The sequence below is a fragment of the Schistocerca americana genome, chromosome 7, assembly GCF_021461395.2.
Source record: "Schistocerca americana isolate TAMUIC-IGC-003095 chromosome 7, iqSchAmer2.1, whole genome shotgun sequence".
NCBI lineage: Eukaryota > Metazoa > Arthropoda > Insecta > Orthoptera > Acrididae > Schistocerca > Schistocerca americana.
In genome coordinates, this window is record NC_060125.1 from 635,095,006 (window position 1) to 635,114,803 (window position 19,798).

Genomic DNA, 19,798 nt, shown 5'->3' on the forward strand with positions numbered 1-19,798 from the left:
ATTTGCTTTCCCATATTGTTGTGGGCGATGAAACGTCACTATCCTACTCAAAGGAGAATCAGAACAACCGTCAATACAGTGGTTCCATACATATTCGACAGAACCGAATAAATTCGAGCACACTCCTTACGTGACTCGAAAATGGTTAGCTAGCTTTTTCTGGAACGAAGTCGCCCTCCTTTTGTTCGATTTCATTGGGCGTGGTTCCACAGGTACAGTTGGTGCGGTCAGCGATACTTCGATCAAATTGAAACTAGCATCAGAAATCGGCGATGCCGGGTATTGTTGTCGTAATAGCCCACTCCACACACAGCTGTCCGTACTAAGGACAGGAGCCAGTACATCCCACCATATAATCCCGACTTCGCGTCCAGCGATTTATTACCTCTTATTGGAGGTGAAACAGTGGCTTGCTCGAACTACGGTTTGAACATTAATTAAAGACGGCCATCGTCAATTGGTTCAATTCTCAGGCAGAGAACTTCTTCGCAAATGGCTTGAAGAAAGCTAGTGCAGCGTTGTCAGAAGTGCATAAACATAAACGTTGATGACGTATAAAAGTTTTGTAGAAAGGAAAACTGCAAATAAAAGCTTTTTTTCTGACAAATGTGTGTTCATTTGAAAGAACGGCACTTTCTGAGTACGCCATGTAAATAGTTTGTAGCACTGCCTCCGGTAGTGATTCGTGAGAACAGTTAAACTGCCGTGTGAAGTTCTTATTTGTAAGTCGCTGATGTGCTCCCTGGCGGTTATTTGCCTTCTACGTTCGATTTTACGAAGACTACTCTACGGCATTGGTACCTTATCCAGTTTGCATTTGTCGTGAACCTCTCGCCGAGTGCAGAGTCCCAAGCGACTGGGAAAAAGCCCAGGTGACTCCAGTATATAAGGAAAGAATAGACCCGCAAAATTACAAACCAATATCTCTTCTGTTTGCTGTAGAATCCTTGAACATGTACTCAGTTCGAATATAATACACTTTCTTGAGACTGAGAAGCTTATGTCTGCGAATCAGTAGGGTTTGGGAAAGCAATGCTTGTGCGAAAGTCAGCTTGTTCTCTTTTCACATGATACACTCAGAACTATGGATGAAGGGCAACAGGCAGAGTCTATGTTTCTAGATTTCCGGAAAGCATTTGACACGAAGGTACGAGGGTATGGAATAAGTTCACAGATATGTGAGTGGCTCCAAGACTCGGTGAATAATAGAACCCGGTCAGGAGTGCCCCAGGGAGATGTGCTAGAAGCGCTGTTGTTCTCCCATATACATAATTGATTTGGCAGACAGGGTGGGCAGAATCTGCACCTCTTTGCTGACGAAGCACTGGTGTACGGAAAGGTATCGAAGTTGAGTGGCTGCAGGAAGATATACGACTTTGATAAAATTTCCAGTTGGTGTGATGAATGGGAGCTAGCCCTAAATTTGGAAAAATGCAGGTTAATGTGGATGAATAGGAAGATCAGACCTGTAATGCGTTGCTAGTGTCCTGCTTGACACAATACAGTCGTTTAAGTATCTGGGCGTAACGTTGCAAAGCGATATTAGGTGGAAGGAGCATGTGAGAACTGTGGTGGGGAGGTGAATGGTTGACATGGGAGAATTTTAGGAAAGAGTGCTTCACCTATAAAGGAGACCGCATATAGGGCGCTGCTGCGACCTGTTGTTTAGTACTGCTCGAGTGTTTGGTAGCCGTAACATGTCGGATTGAAGGAAGACATCGAAGCAGTTCAGAGGTGGTTTGCTAGCTTTGTTATCGGTAGGTTCGAACAACACGTAAGTGTTACGTAGATACTTCGGGATCTCATATGGGAACTCCTGGAGGGAAGGCGACATTCTTTTCGAAAAATACTACTGAGAAAATTTAGAGAACCGGCCTAACTATTGTGCCGCTGCCAACAGACATTGCCACTAAGATGAGGTACGAGAAATTAGCACTCATACGGAGGCGTACAGGTTGTCGTTTTTCCCTCGCTCTTTCTGCAAGTGAAACAGGACAGCAAGTAACAAGTAGTGGTACAGAGTATCCTGGCCGGGTACCGATGTAGACGTGCTTATCGTTCCAGATACCCGTGGTTGAAAACGGGGATAGTTCACATTCACCTTCTGCGCGTGAACGCAATGTGATCTACGTTTCGGCCGAATCTCTATGTTGCACGAACACAAACAGAAAAAGTACATTCCTTCATTAATTGAAAAATTTGTTACTGCATGTAGAGAGAGTATTTGGGACATGGAAACTTGCATGTAACCTATTCAGTGTTATCTAGGAGTGCGTTCTAGCGGTGCTGTCCTGAGTCGGTTAGCGAGATACCATATCAAATGCGTGTTTTTTAACCGCTGCCTGTAAAATCCTGAAACGAAATACATTTGTGTTGTTTGTACGAGTTAGGTGTGCGCCTGCTCTACGCTGCTGAGTCACTCTAATGCTACATTCGAAACTTATTTCCGTGTTCTCTGTCCGTGACGTGTCTTAAACTCAACCACAGATAAGATTACAAGTTACATGTGATGGTTGCGCGCCTCGCTCGTCGCTCCTACCCCCCTTCCGTTCTCGCCTTTTATAACCTCCCGCGCAGCCTTCCAGCCCGTTGTGGCAGCAGCCATAAAGGGCCGACCTCCGTTATTAATCTTATTTTCGCCGTAAATTAAATTAACTCTGCCGCTCTTTGAAAACGTTTGAGCTTAATGCTTTTAGGTGGAAGTGGGGGAGAGGGAGAGACTGTCTGAGTCCATTTAATGGAAATTAAACATCCATTGATGAAAATTAAACGCCGCCTGAGGAATAATTTTTAAGTTCGTCGGAATGACGCGGACGTTGAGAAATCGTCGATAACTTCCCGTGTGGTTCCTCTCGATCTAGGCGTGACACGACTGTACAATACAGCGGAAAGTCCCCACAGTTGCTTTCTCACGTTTTCTGGCACGTGGCATTAGTTGTTTTCTGCACTGAACATGCGCTGTGCTTTATCTAGCTGTGAATGTTCCCTCGCCTCCGCAATGAAACTTTATTGAGACTTGTGAATTAGTATTATATTTTTATCAGGATTAAGGGACAGCGCAACACCCATAGATTGTTCTTTCGTAGCACGCTAGTCAAAGGTTTTCAGTAGATTACAGAATGCGTCAGCAATCTGCGAAAGGCCAGCTGTTGCCGCTTCGTTACGCAGTGTTTACACGGAAGGAATATGTGTGTAAACATACACCGTGCAGTGCGGTGCGGCGCGGAGTATACTGTCAGTATTAACAGTGCGCTATTCCTTTCTCGGATGGGCCGAGAAAATGACTGACCGTATGCCTCTGTAAGTGTCCTTATGTCTCTCGTGTTTTTGTCGTGATTCTGGGATATACGGTCTACGTCGAACGCGATTTGTATAAATTTATCCAAAAAGTTTCCGTAGGTTTCCTTCCTAAGAAACACACGTTGTTACCATTTAGTGTAACTTGCACAGCCCTACCGAAGATGGTGGGACAATGGTTAAGACGTCAGACTCGTATGGGAAGGAAAGAGTTAAAGTCTGTCTGTCCACGGATATACGTACGTATGTTCTGCTCGGTTTCCCTAAATCGCGTGATGATTTCAAAAAGACACGCGCTTTCCGCAGCCACATCCCTGTCCACTTCTGTTTTGTGTTCTGCCTCTAAAGGTCTTGTTAACGTGTAATGATACTTTATAGCCGTATGTTAGCGTCCTAGCACCACGACTCCACGTTCAGTGAAACGTTTGCTGTGGAGACTGCAAGCACAATGGTAATGCTCTTCACGATATGTCGCATTGCCGTTTTGCTGTATCCTGTTTTCCTCTTGCAGCTAGAAAAAGCTATGATTGTAACATTACCTAGCAAAACAACAAAATGATAAGGGTATTAAGCAAACAGCAAAATTACTTCCTGCGCTTGTAGGCCTATTCATTCATTCTTTCTTTCTTTAACGGTGTGTGCCCCGTAAATCCCACCGTCAACCATATCGCTCAGACATAGGGAGTGAGACAGGTTGCATATCAACAGGCGTTAGCAGTCATAAAAGGGCTCAGTAAAAAAGAACTATGACTAGTGGTAATTTACTCGCACTAATAATTAAGGAAATTACTTCTAGATTACTTCATAAATGTATACTGACATAAAAGCAAATATTTTGGGAAAAAATTACCGCTTCTTCTATTATACTATTCAGCTGCTGTTTCTGTCTGCTGTTTCAAATAAAGCGTATATGTAACTCTGTTTAGCTCTGTATAATGCTGTTATCAAGGTCTGCAGAAATATTAGAGTTGACCGTAATTGAATGAATTGGTGTAATAACCAGATGATACGTCGCGTTAGGATACTTTCGAGTAACACCCAAAATATCATCCAGTAATTGAAAAACTTCATTAATCAGTCTTGTCGTTTTCCATCCTCCAACACACAGTAGCTTATTACATCACCAAAGAAAAATTTATTATGTTATTTATACAACTTCAAAAAATTGGACTTGTCTCGCCCTTGTTTTTTAATGTAAAGTCAAAAGAGAAACAAGTAATTAAAGATACGAGTATTATGACATTGCAGGTTACTGAAGCTGATGGAGAGTATGAGATTTTTAAAAATGTATACCCTAATAAGTCATAGGTGGTGGAAGTTTAGTCAGTAGTTCATTGTGCCTCTCTTTCTGATGAACTGCATGTAGCATTTCCGTCACAGATCAGCTTATTATAAAATTCCATGTATACACATGCAGACTGAAGTGACGAGTGGACATTTGTACAGAGGCTAGGATTCGAACGCGCATCTCCTGCTCACTGGGCAGATGCTCTGACCGCTACACCACCGCGGCACAGTTTCTTTGCCCAGATGCGCTGATTACGGTAGCGCGCCTCCCTCCTACTCACCTACGCCTGTGTTTCAGTTCAGTGCTGACTCTGCAATTCCGATGAAGTTGGAGAGCCTCTGCGATGCTGTTCTAGTTTAGGGGGAATACCGAGTGCGCTGAGGAGTGAATGCAATTTGTATCGTGAAGCGAGGCGTGGTAGGGTAATCCGTGCAGTTGTACAAAGCCGCTACGCTAGGTTGGCGTCGTGTTCAGCACATCTGCCTAGTGAGGAAGCGGCCCAGGTTCCAATCCCGGCCTTCGTACAAATTTTCATTCGTCGTTCCAGCCTGCACCTATATACATCATAGATGTCTGAGACTTGAAAGGGTCTCTGGTACCACTTACTCTCATTTTATAAAACTCCGTGTCTGAGGTTGGCACATACATCTCGGCAAGCTTCATGACATCGCTATAAACCAGAGTGCACGTCTTCCGTGTTTTTCACGTGCCAGACTCTGATCGCTGTTTGGAATTACAAAGCACAAGCGCCTGACGTGTTTGGTTCTTGTCCCAAAGACACGACGTCGCCAGCTCCATTCTCTATGCTAGCGTGGGTCGGTCCCGAACACAGATGTTATTCTTACACCACACGACAGAGCAGTTTTCAAACCGTGCAATGATGATGAAATATCATTTTCGGCCAAAAGTGGCTATATCGGATTATTGCACCAATGCCTCCAATTTACATTCTCGAGTACAAATATTCTGATTAATTGTAGTAGATGCTAATGATGTGTTCTATTACTCTGTTGATGAATATTTGAGGATTTTCAGTTTCCTCTTCGATGTCCACTGGTAGCGTATTTTATGTTCTAATCTGTTTATTAATATTCGTCTTTAAAACGCCGAACGGATAACTAAATAATTAAATAAAACTCTCGCATAAAAGTTAAAACTATATTGTAAGCCCTAGAAACGGATGTACAGTCTGTCAAATAATTTTTACTGCTAGTATTCTGTTTTTAAGTTGTTAACTATAGATACAGTTAGGGAGTAAATGTATTGGCACGTAAGTAAAGACGCGAGATGTTGGGTTATCAACTTCATAGAACTTTATTTCACGATTCTCTAGAAGTGCAAAGCAGGCAGATGTGAGTTTTGTGACTAACTTGTCGACCACCTGTGTGGCTAGGAATGTCGCACTACTTCTTCCGTGCCCTCTGTGTTGCAGGAGCAGTCCGCGCGCCGTCGGCCGGCCTCAACTCAGCCGAGGAGCGCCACGTGAGTAGCTGTGCAGCTGCCGCTTTACCGTAGCCAGTGTTGTCCTCTGTATACACCTGTAACTGTCTTCTTATAAATAAACAAACTGCCACAAGTGAAACAAGTGTCGGCTGAGTATTCTGAGAAGAGTGTAGCGAGGAACTTCCCCACTGGAGGTTCGATTATCTACCTGCCCACTTTCATTATATCCTGAACCACACAAGGTAAATCCCTGGCCGGCCGGTGTGGCCGTGCGGTTCTAGGCGCTTCAGTCTGGAAGCGCGCGACCGCTACGGTCGCAGGTTCGAATCCTGCCTCGGGCATGGATGTGTGTCAAGTCCTTAGGTTAGTTAGGTTTAAGTAGTTCTAAGTTCTAGGGGACTGATGACCACAGAATTTAAGTCCCATAGTGCTCAGAGCCATTTGAACCATTTTGTAACAAGAGTGTAGTGAAAACCGATTGTGATGACAATAACAATTACATTGTTTTCAAGGGGACTTTTTTAATTGGAAGCAGTCCCTTTCGAATGTGACCCTAGGAACCCAGAAAGGATCAGACGTTCGGTTACAAGGAGAAGTCGCTGTTGTTTGCTACAAACAGTTGAAAAACCATTCAGACATTGCACACGGAGGTGAGGTTGCACCGAATCCACGAGCCCTGAGGGCTAAGCCTCGCTCGCGCGCAGGAATGACAGCTTGTTATTAACGGACATAGTTAGAAATCTAGCTGTGACCGACAACATTCTACTTAGTAATCGCATGTGTTCATTACGGATTAGCTTCTAATCCATTTCTTTTGACGTTTTGCGGGTGCCGGTTGTGGTTTAAGTATTGCGCCGGTTTACTTGGCAATGAGAAAGGAGGCTCGTCGTGACTATCGACTGCACGCTCTGGTCGACAATCGCTAGGTTGATCAGCATGCGAAGACATACAGCCGTACCTTGTAACCTCCCCACAAAATATGATCAAATAATATGAATATGATTCTAATTTAGTGTAACCTCAAAACGAAATTCTTTCACAGTGTAACCTCCCCACAAAATTTATTCACATTTAATCTCCCCACAAAAATTCTTTCTGATTTAATCTAAGCTCAAAATTCATTCACATTTACCGTAACCTCAAAACAGAAAAATTCCTAAATCTCTCAACAGTAAAAAAATATAATTATGTCGTTCACATTCAGTGTGACGTCCCAATAAAAAAATAAATTCAGTAACCTGGTAATAAAACAATGTAACTAACCTCTCAATTAAATTGTCGCTCACTTATGACTTTTCAATAATTCACTGTGAATTTAACCTGGTAAATTTTGGACGACAGCAGTGCTGCGTCATACAATAATACTCAGGCTCCGGCATCGCTGCACCGCGACCGGGCCAGCCAACACGATACACCAGACCAGACCAGAGCAGACTCCAGACTAGCAACAACTTAACTGCTACAGCTACACAGTTCCTACTGCAGTCAACACTGCTCTCTGGTCAGAGATTCTCTTATACCTTGCATATCGCAGGCAGCGCATGAGCAATACATCGAAATTACTTCTGCTTGGACCTCTTACAACCTTTTTTTCGAAATTAGAACAAATTATCGTGATGCCACAGTTTATCTACGGAGCCAGACATTAGTATGAGCTGCTTTTCTGAATTAACTCTATTAAATCACATATCCAGTTATTGATTGCATCTGTTTTCGTAACTATGCAGCCAACTACGTTAAGCAGTAAGAAATACGACAGTGTAAATACGTTTCATTAACGTTTGGAAATACGAGGGCGCGCTGAAAAGAAATGCTTCGGAGTTTTTTATTCTGTTTTCAATATCGGTTGAGGCAATAGACGTGAGACACGTTACTCGGTCGACTTGCCGCTTTGCCGACGCGAATTGTGCCCCTCTGCCGCTAGAGGGCTCCGTACTGTCTGTGTCGTATCTATGTCGGTGCGTGAAAAGCAGCGCCCTGTAACTGCTTTGCTCACAAATCGAACACCCTCTCCTTGAGGATGGCAATCACAGATCACACACAAGCGCTGCGACATCCAAAGCAGTCCAACACATTGGGGTCACTGACATCGATCAGTCGCGACTTGGTCCCCAACCGTTTTTCACCTCCTTCCAAAAGTTAGAGAACATCTTCGACGACTTCACGTTGATATTGGTGAAGTGGTGCAAGCAGAGATGAGGTTGTGGCCCCGCCGACAGTGTCAAACATTCTGCAGTGAACGTGTTAACTGGCCTCTCGTTGGGAGGAATGTGTTGGTCATCAGGGCTAATATGTCGACTTTAAAAATAAACAAGTACAATGTTTTACTTGAAAACACTTTCGAAAAAATTGGGAGGCGTTACTTTTCAGCACGCCGTCGTAGTTACCCATAGTGTCTTAGCAAACAGTGAAGATTCCGTTTATTACCAACCTAAGGCGTTAGGGGACGCCTGTGCGGTAGCATTGCACTCGAGATAGTTGGTCCGAATGCTGCTGGCTTAAGGAATGTTCGCCACCTATATTTGACTGATAAGAGGAGCAGACTTGGCTCCAGAGACCTGAATTAAATTCGAAACCACTCCACCGTGTCTCGTGGAGCGCGTGATACTTTTGGTTTTCATCCGTCTGTCGGATGGGACTGAAGACGTTAACCCCCCCCCCCCCCCTCCCGCCACCACGGTGCTGTTCTAGAGGAGTAGGCTGTGTCTCTGCACCAGGGTTCACCCTCGCCTTTCTCCCGTCATAATACAACACAAGACTGACACCGCGGTATACACACACGCAGTAGTCACCTAAAACCAACGGATACACTTACGGTAATCTACAGCGTCAAGAAGGGGGCCATTGTGACCGTCGGAAGGAAACCCTATCAGATAAGACTCTTTACGTTGCATGTCCATATATCATAGTCAACGATGTTATTTGATTGAAGGTGGAGAGGTAGAAAGAAAAGGGAAGGAATTGATGTCAGTTGGATTGTGATCTTCCGCGGAATCGGCGGCGATGAGCGGAAATGCGAGCCGGATCGGAACTCGAACCCGGGATCTCCTGCTAAGTAGGCAGTTGCGCTATCGGCACGTAGTGTTTATAAAATGCACGCTCCGTGGCCGATCCACTGTCCCACCTAGTGCAGTCCCCATGCTCGCTTATTTTGGATTCCCTCTGGTGGCCGAACGATATTTTGCATCCGCATTGAAGGTTGTGGATTCATTGCCTATCGAGGTGAAAGAGTTACACGAATCCTTGATGTGTGGTCTTTCGTACACTGATGTAAGTGATTCGCCTTAATGGGCATTGAATCCGCAACCTCTAGTGACTGGGAATGTGGCTCGGGCTGGGAGCGTGCGGATATAGTCCGTTCATTGGTATAAACACTGTGTCCAGATAGTGCAGTGGTTACCGCAACCGCCGCGTAAGCAGGAGATCGCGGTTCGAGTCCCGGTCGGGCATACATTTGTACTCGTCGCCGCCGATTCCGCGTGAAGTCCCAATGCAAATGACATTATCAGTTCCTTCCGTTTCCTTTCCTTTCTTCCCCTTCGACCTTCAGTCTATATAACATGTATCACAGTTACGGATTTCGTGTGACGTCTGTTCTTCCGACGTCTCCGAAAGAACAGACATCACTCATTCATAAAATGTTGTTTCAATTTTTCTTTCTGTCCATATATTAACATCTTCCTCACATAGTAAATATATATATATCACACACACACACACACACACACACACACACACACACACACACACACACACACACACACGCGCGCGGAAGCGTTTACTGTCGAATGTCAATACAAACGGTATGCATTTATACACACATATCCTCGCATTTTGATGCTTTTACCTAGCGGTCTGTGCTCTATGAAATAAACGCACGAGCTCGCGGCATTAGACCGTTTGGCTAGGAGCAGTTATGTTAATCGATAATGAAAGTATCTGCGGCAGCTGTAGCTCAGGAGACATGCACTATAATTACGCCTCTCGCGACGTGTGGGAAGAAGTGCATTCGCAGGGCAGGCGCCGCGTGCGCCGGGCGTCGATCCGGGCACCCCTGGCTGCGTGGTCGGTAGTGAGGGGGGGAGGTGCGCCGGCGCGTGTGTAATGTCCGTTGTAATCCCGGCGGACAAGGAAGGGTCGCCGGCTGCGGCGGGGCGGCGGCGCCGCGCCTGGTTGGCCAACCACCTGTAGGAATTAATTGCCTCCAGTAATTAACTGCCGGCTGGAGCCTCCAGGCACCGCAAGAAACCGCGCCCCCCTGCTCCGCTCCAGCTCCAGCCTCAGCCGCGGCCAATAAATTGCTTTTCCGGCGGCTGCCGCCACGGAGTTCGCGCCTCTTCCTGCGGCTGCGGTCTCTCTCTCTCTCTCTCTCTCTCTCTCTCTCTCTCTCTCTCTCTGAGGTCAGACGTCTCCACGGTCAAGTATCTGTCCTGGTAATTGTGTCTCGGCGAGAACATTGCGCTGCAAGAACCGTGCACACGATGCTCAGCTGTCGTCGTTTCTTTCTGTTCTGCTTACAAAAACGAGGTTGTAAAGATGCCTCTATCGTATCTGGCTCCCTCCCAGCGTTCCTGATTTGCGTACCCCGTTCTTTCCTGGTACGTGGTTATCACTAGAGGCCAGATTTTTGAGCACTATCAAATAGTAAAACGTGCATGCATTTATGCAATTGCGTATCATAAACACTAACTATGAGGCATCAAAACGATACAAATATGGTAGTAAAAGTCAGTTCATAATTAGTTTCATTTTCTTCTAAAACTGTACACAACCACGAATGTCGCCAATGTCCTGGTTTAGACATGAGGCTTCTCCGTAGTGTGTCATGAAGTGTAGCCGTGTGACAGTGTTGTTGCTGATCCGTCCGTTAAAAGGGGTCCTTAAGATCGGCGGCCCCTTTGGTGCTATTCGCGAGGAGTGGGTTGTGTGCCGACAAGATATCATCCTGTCGCTTTCATCATCATCATCATCATCATCATCATCATCATCATACGCAAACATTACACATTACCCCCCCCCTCGTCCCACACACACTCTACATACATGTAGTATTACAAATATGGTAATGGAGGATGGTGTAAATACATAAATAAAAAAAATAAAACCACCGATGTCTGCAGATTTTCCGTCTAGCGAAAATACATTTCTGTACTTCGAAAATGATATTTCCACGTCGCAAGGGGATGACAGATGCATGCCAAAGTGAAGAAACATGTCACTACTGTGAAGTTCAAAGTCTTTCACATTTTCGCCACAAAGTATTTTTTTTTTTTTTTTGTCAATTTCATAACTTTCACTTTCTTCATCTTACTTGCTACAACTCCCAGTTCTCCATAGGATGATTTCTAATATTTTTCAACAACCTCTTCAGTAACTGTCAGATATTTCACCAGTTAACCTGTGGATTCCAACTTCGTTATTGCCGCAGGCAAATGCGCGAAATTTGTTTCGATGTAAAATCAGGCCTTTCTTCAAATCTGTGTTCTCGAGTAACACTTTCATAAGCTGCATTAGTGGCTTACAAAGTGTCTACGACCCGAAACCAGCAAAAGCAATTAACGGACATTCACTTAACTCTTTTCGTATTAATTTCCGGGAATTTACAATCTGTTACCGGTTTAAGTTAATTAAAATCATCGTATTAAAAGACGCAAGCATTTATTCTGGTACACCATCTGGTTAAAATAGGTTGTGGCGGCAAAGCTAAATCTGGGAGTATATTTCTAAGTTCCGCAACACGGGTAGGCGCTTTCAGGAATACCTACAATAGCAAAAAAATTCAGCGTACTGTGCGTAGTTTAGTTAATGTTGTCAGAGTTATTGAACTGTTAGATTTTCTGCATCTATTTACCTGATTGGCGGATGTCAGCGTATTCATATTGTCATATTTTAGGCTTACTATTGTACCATCTACACGATGTAACTCATGGGCTACGCATGAAACGTGATAGCCGGCCGCGGTGGCCGAGAGGTTCTAGGCGCTACAGTCTGTAACCGCGCCACCACTACGGTCGCAGGTTCGAATCCTGCCTCGGGTATGGATATGTGTAATGTCCTTAGGTTAGTTAGGTTTAAGTAGTTCTAAGTTCTAGGGGACTGATGACCTCAGATGTTAAGTCCCATAGTGCTCAGAGCCATTTGAACCATTTGAAACGTGATACATGCTAGAATAAAATATTTTACTTTAATTCCCGCCCTTCATCATATAAGGGGCAGCGTGACTTAAAAATATGAACCCTTTTTATTTAAATTTATTCGGATGAAACCTATTATTGAGTTCCAATGAGAGCAAGCGAGCCCATCCGGGGCGTTTGAGCTCACTGTGAAATGTATAAACTGTAACAAAAATCGCAAATTTGCGCACGTTGTGCACTTTTGCCGTAATTCATATGTAAAAATCAATAAAATTTACAATCGTGCAAGTCATTGAAATACACGCACAGAGGCAAGAAAAATATAAATGTCAAAATTCATGCATTTCACTGTAAATGGCAAAAAATGAAAACATGTTTGCAGCATGCATTTACATGGAAATCTGGGCCCTCTTTATTATAGTCTGTATGTTTTAGTTTTCCCTGTCAATGATAATTTCGAGACACAGGAAGCTTTAGTTGTGGGATTTAAAAATCTTCCTTCTAGAATACGAAAAATACACTTTTTTGTACTGGTTTCTCCTGTCTCTCTTTGTTTATGAAAATAAATGACACATCTGGAGCTTTTCAGCACACTATTTCTGTCTTAACGACCTTTTTCTTGCACTAATACTACACGTCAACGTGTATGATTTGATTTGTTGTGTGCTTTCGGAGTCTGTAAAGTTTCTCAGCCAACAGTGCAAAGTAGGAATAATATGTTCACTTCGTATTTGTTTTTCCTCCCAGAGAAATAATCTTTACACATCATGTGAAAGAAGTAGCGATGTTCGTATTTAATGTGTCTTCCACTGGTGTATTGCAGTTTTCTATTCCTTTTTTCGAGAAAAATTGTTTCCTAAAGCATACCAATGGACGCGATCATAAGAAAAGTCCATTGAGGGCAACAAGGCTTCTTCACTGATGCACTGGTAAAGCCTTCGACAAAGTAATAACTCCATCGATACTGTGCTTGCAATAGGCTACCTCCCCTCCCCCCCCTCTCTCTCTCTCTTCTCCCAAGCTGGTTTCTCAAGGCGGCTTATCTTACAAGGGAACCTCCCCATCGCACCCCCCTCAGATTTAGTTATAAGTTGGCACAGTGGATAGGCCTTGAAAAACTCAACACAGATCAATCGAGAAAACAGGAAGAAGTTGTGTGGAACTATGAAAAAAATAAGCAAAATATACGAACTGAGTAGTCCATGCGAAGATAGGCAACATCAAGGACAATAGGAGTCAAGGAGCGCCGTGGTCCCGTGGTTAGCGAGAGGAGCTACGGAACGAGAGGTTCTAGGTTCAAGTCTTACCTCGAGTGAACAGTTTAATTTTTTATTTTCAGTTTATGTGACAAACTCTTATGTTTCCATCACTTTTTTCGGAGTGATTATCACATCCACAAGAAAACCTAAATCGGGCAAGGTAGAAGAATCTTTTTACCCATTCGCTAAGTGTACCAGTTAGGTGGGTCGACAGCATATTCCTGTCATGTGACGCACATGCCGTCACCAGTGTCGTATAGAATATATCAGATGTGTGTTCCTGTGGAGGAATCGGTTGACCTATGACCTTGCGATCAAATGTTTTTGGTTCCCATTGGAGAGGCACGTCCTTTCGTGTACTAATCGCACGGTTTTGCGGTGCGGTCGCAAAACACAGACACTAAACTTATTACAGTGAACAGAGACGTCAATGAACGAACGGACAGATCATAACTTTGGGAAAATAAAGAAAGTAAAATTTTCAGTCGAGGGAAGACTTGAACCAAGGACCTCTCGTTCCGCAGCTACTCACGCTAACCACGGGGGCACGGCGCTCCTGAACTCACATTGTCCTTGATGTTGCCTATGTTGCGCATGGACTACTCAGTTTGTATATTTTACTAATTTTTTTCATAGTTCCACACAACTTCTTCCTGTTTTCTCGATTGATCTGTGTTCCGTTTTTCAAGACCTATCCACTGTGCCAACTTATAACTAAATCTGACGGGGGTGCGATGGGGAGGTTCCCTTGTAAGAAAGGCTTTGACTCAGAGCAAAGTAGAACCAGTACACACTAAAATTCAGACTACTAGGCTAGTTAGACCTGTGAGTACTTACGTCGAAACAACTACTACAAGACGAAGCACGTATTTTGGCGACGAGAGAAAGATATTCCAAGCAAGTGAGGGGGATGAAAGAGTCGTCGTCCCAGAAGATGCGAGGGTGATTCAGCAGTGCGTGAGCCCAGTAAGCGGCCGCGACTGGGGGGAGAGACTCTGCAGCTGCCCCCGGCGACCTTATCAATCAGCTCAGCTCCCTCGGGCTCACCCTCCGCCATCTGCAGGGGCGGCCACCAAAAGGACGAGCTGCTCTCTCTCTCCTGGCGCCCCCAAATTGCTTTAATATGCAGCCGAGGGCCCGTTTTTATGCGCCCCTCTCTGCACATTAAACACGAACAGAGATATTATCGCTTTTTGTTATCGCGATCAAACCCGCATTATAACACTGTATTACCGTTATAGTCGGGCACTCAGATTTCCATCAGCGCTAATTCTACACGCTCCCCGGCCGTTCTTTTTGTAGCGACTAACCTCTCCTCTTTCGTATTATGCGCCGCGCCGTGTAGTCCTTAATACTTGATGACATCGAAATTGCCGCCCTGGCGAAACCTTCTATTTTGTGTGGAAGCCGAGTTCTTCCCGTCTCCTGTTTACTTTCCTTCCTTCATCCCCGCTCGTGCTCTCAGGTTCGTGGGGAAGCCGTGATCCATAATAAATGTTGCTCCTTCAGTGGAGATATTCTGCCCGTAGCATTTTTCCCAAGTTCGGGTATGAAAAAGATTCGGGACCGCACTTTCCATTACTTGATTGAGCGCGCTCGGTGTCGTCAGACAGACGAAATTCTAGACATGTCAATCTTGCAAAGTCTGTTGATTAATGATTAAATTGACAGCTGTAGATCGGTGTGAAATAAGAAATATATTTTCCATCGCCCTTACGAATTAAGTGTAAAACTAGCAGTGTATAGCGTTTTATTAGAAATACACACTGTAAGAAAAGAGTTGAAGAGCCTCCTCCTTCGACGCTATTTCGCCATAAAAAGTTATTATTTTACGAGATAAAGTATCAGTTTAAGGGTTAACCGTGTTAGTGAAGTAGCTTTGTATGTCTTCGGTAACCGGGTGGCTTATAAAAATTACTACAAGGTGTCATTAAGTTTATTACGGATCGGGAATCTCCGAAGACACACACGCAGTAATTCAGAATATCGTCACAATTTTGTGACTACTACTGTTTGCTGAATATAAAATTACTGACCGATGGCGGTACAGGTTGTCCTACTTGTTGGGTCGCTCTTTAATACGTAACTGGCACACGTGCGAAATTGCAGCAGCCCCAGTTAGGCTCTAGTGAGTACATCCTGTGTTTAATACTTTTCTATATGCTTCGCTAAGTCTAGGTGCTACGTTCAGTTTAAGTGCCCGTGGGTATCAACAGATATGGCACCAAATGGGTGAGTGTTTGATCGAAACAAAACTAATACTATTTTTTGCAAATTCTAATCTTGCTTTGGTTATCACCTCTAGTATTTGCAGTTTGGTGCCGGCCGGTGTGGCTGTGCGGTTAAAGGCGCTTCAGTCTGGAACCGCGTGACCGCTACGGTCGCAGGTTCGAATCCTGCCTCGGGCATGGATGTGTGTGATGTCCTTAGGTTAGTTAGGTTTAATTAGTTCTAAGTTCTAGGCGACTGATGACCCCAGAAGTTAAGTCGCATAGTGCTCAGAGCCATTTTTGCAGTTTGGTAAGTAATGCGCTGTACGGCCGTTATCGAAAACTTAGCACAAAAAATGAACTCTCAACACCCGAAAATTAGATTCACCATGGAATTTGAAGAAAACAACCGTATAGATTACTTAGATTTAACACTAATAAAGAAAGATGGGAAGCGTGAATTTAGCATATTCAGAAAACCTACGTGTACAGATCTAGTTATCAATGAGCGCTCTTGTCACCCACCGCGATACAAATGAGCATATTTTACTTCGATGGTATTCAGGCTACTAAGATTGCCACTAAACCAACAGGAAGTAGAAAAGGAGTTAAGTATTTTGAAACAAGTGGCCGTAGCGAACGGATATACGTGTAAGCAGGTGATGAATATTTATAGGAAGATAAAGAAGAGGCAAATGGAACAAATAGAAGGAAGTCAAGTAGCAGTTAAGAGGAACAACAAGAAAAAATATGTAGCTCTCACTTACAATGGAAGAATTACAGATAAAATTGAAAGATGCTTTCGTAAATCCGACGTTAAAATAGGGTTCCGAACAAATAACACGTTAAAATTGAAGCTCCGGCATAGAATATGTAACAGTAGGAATAAATTTCAGGATTCAGGTGTATATAAGATCAAATGTAATGACTGCTGTAAACAATATATAGGGCAGACTGGTAGGAACTTTGAAACCAGATTCAGGGAGCACACGTACTCTCAAAACAAAACAGCTTTTGGGTCGCATATGGCTGCGACAAAGCACTCGGTCACGAACATCGAACACAATTTAGACATCCTGCATACAGCTCATAAGGGACGGTTTCTTAACATTTTGGAAGAGATCGAAATATACACCCACAAAAATAAAGAACCGGATTTAATCCTCAACGAGCAAATCGAATTCAGTCATAACGCCTATTTTAGCATTTATGACGACCTACTAAGATGACAACTGTTGCGTGTGGAGATCCAGGCCGAGGGGTGAGAGATGGTGCGCGGTGGAGAAGCTGGAGCTGGAAGACGCGTGCAGCGCCTGGCCTCCAGCGCGGCCCTCTTGCCCGCGGCTTTGGACATCAGACGACTGAGCGGACCGCGGCACAACACCGAAATGGCGGCAACCACGGAAGCAGACCGTAGAGGAAAACAAGTTCACACCAGCACCATACATATATAAATCGCCCTATGCTTTTTATATCGCATAAAAATGATAATTTTACGGTTTTTTACTTTTGACAAGTACAGATTTTAACCTTGACATCTACATGTTTTAATTAAGTATTTTTAATATAAAAAAATATCTACTGAATACAGTATGTGCAAATGGAATGTAACATGTACCAGACGCCATCTGTCGATTATAGTGTTAGAATTAATATAAATGACGTGCACTCTGCCAACCAATTTTATGTGACGTAGCATATGAAAGTTGCTGGATTTGGACGGGTTACTCCTGTAACTGAAATATCAGGTACGTTCTGGTACATTTGATGTTGATTAGATAGGATGAAAAAGATTTGCTTACGTGAAATAGTAAATTAGTATCATTATTTTTACAGATCTGAAGATGGTTCTGAATGAACCGAAACCGGTCATATGAATAAAAAAAAAATTGCAATCAAGACGGATTTTAAGTAACATTATAACTGGAAATGGTCCTCGTGCTACCGTTGTACGTCAGGCTTCACCATTCTACCACCTGTGCTATAAACACTCACCGCTAACGCCTCAGTGAATCGCATTTAGTGAAATCAGTCTTTTCCATCCGGTACAACGCACCACGTTTTTAGCACTTTGTTTGTTTTTATTAGTTCGCTAATGACCTCTTGCGCAGTGTATTACATTTTCAGCAGAGCCGTAGAGTCCTCCCGATGCTCGAATTTCGACGAATTTATATTTTTTCCCCGTGACGCCTTTTTATTTTTTTATCACCTGCTATTACCCTCTCGTGGAGGCGTCGGAGGACAGAGAGCGCCAGCCCCGTGGTGGTTGGCGAGCGTCTGTCACAAACGAGACACCGGCGGCGCCGGTACTCAGCGCGCAGCACTGCTGGAACCGATCGACCGAACTGGAGAGCTGGGGGTCGCAAAAAAAGGGAAAAAAAAGCGGGCTCGAGCCGTCAGCCGGGCGCGCGCTGCTCGTGTGACAAATTAGTCAGCGATGCCGATGTAAAACAGAGTTTTGAAGTGCGATCGAAGCGGCGCGGGATGGGGGGCGACGGGCGAGGGCCGTGACGGCAATCCGCGGCCGTCGTCGCATCCCTAATTGGGTTTCTGCTCCCCTGCAGCAGCGCTGCCTCGGCCGCCATTGTGCGCGCCCGCGAGGGCGGAAGACGGGTCGAGTCGAGGGTTGCGGATAATAATTCGGCTGCTTTGTGATGCTGATGCAGACGCAGCGCCGCCTGCTTGCTGCGTGCCTGCCGGCTAGGGAGGCCAAAGTCTTCTCAGCTCTCGGGGCAGTCCGAGGCCTTCCTATCTGGCATCCTTCCCCCGATGAAGGCTGCCGCGGAAACATCGAGCCGTTGTAGGTAATGCTTCTGCCGAAACACAGGTGGCCTCGGAGCTTAAACCTCCAGTTACATGTGAGGACGTGCAAGACGATGTTTATGATCTCAGGCAAGCAGGACAAGACAGAAATGCATTAACACGCAACACCGTACACAATATAGTGCGTAACGAAGACACACAACACAGTCTGTAATGCACTACACACTGAGCATCCGAAGGGAGAACTAAACAACTGACATCATAATAAGCAGCAATGACAGCAACTCCACAGGGTACACGAAAAGGGACGATAGACAAAAAAAAAAAAGCGAGATTCAGTAAGCACATGGCACAAAACCCACATAAGAAAACACGTAAAAATAACTTAAAGTAAGATTAGAGACATAAATGGACTAGTAAATAAAGCTATTAGCGCCGTATAAAATAAGAATGCGTACAGTAGAATCAGACAGTGACCGGTGATTTATTGCAGTGTGTCTCTCTCAACTTGTACTTACATAAGTAGAATTACATTAGTTTGAAAAAATCTCATTACAACAGCATTACAAGTAATTAAAATTAGAATAATTTACCGTGTCGTGTGTATGTAAGCACGACCAGTCGTACCATCTAGGTGGCAGATCTCTGTAAATGACAGCAAATAAAATAAAAATATTGAGAGAAAGAAACGACATTAGTTTATAGTAGGACACTAGGAGGTAAGTACGGAAAACGGTTCTGTAATGTTCGAATAGTGGTTTGCAGCTTGACAGTCACGTCGATTAAATACGCATGACATTGCAAAGCGGTCCGGCATGCAACAAGCAGGTACGGTTGATTGTAGGGGAGACGAATGGTCGACTCTGGTTTATTGCAAGAATTCAAGGAAAGTGTAGCTCCTTTATAAAGAAGACGGTCCACAGGGCATTTAGGCGACCCATTCTTGAGTGCTGTTCCAGTGTTAGGATCGCCACCAGGGAGCGATTCAGAGGTGTGCTGCTAAATTTGTTACCATTAGTTTCGGTTAACACATGAGCTTTCGGAAATGCTCCATGAACCGAAGTAGGACTCTGCACAGAAGAGAATGTCCTCTTCCACGAATCACTATTGAGTTCCACGAACCACTACTGAGATAGTTTAGGGAACCGGCCTTTGTTGCAGATTGCGCGAGGATCTTACTGTCACCAACATACATCTCTCGTAATGACCACGAGAGGAGAAATGAGGGTTCGGACGGAAGGGTATAGACAGTCGTTTTGCATTAGATGCATTTTTGAGTGGAATAGCAAGCGGAATGACTTAATGTGTTACAAGCTAACCTCCAACATATACCATATGGCGGCTTTTGGATTACGTATGGACATGTAGAATGCAAGATTAGTGGTGAACATGTTGAATACATCA

The 19,798-nt window shown here is 44.3% G+C and overlaps 1 protein-coding gene across 2 annotated transcripts in view; it reads left to right on the plus strand.

Annotated features, from left to right (window-relative positions):
- The window catches only part of LOC124622635 (transducin-like enhancer protein 4), a 461,107-nt gene that overhangs the window by 321,836 nt on the left and 119,473 nt on the right, over window positions 1–19,798 (plus strand). For both annotated transcript variants that reach the window (XM_047148412.1, XM_047148413.1), the window contains exon 9: window positions 6,018–6,067. In XM_047148412.1, coding sequence (XP_047004368.1) covers window positions 6,018–6,067 — 50 coding nt within the window. The remainder of the gene's footprint in view (window positions 1–6,017; window positions 6,068–19,798) is intronic.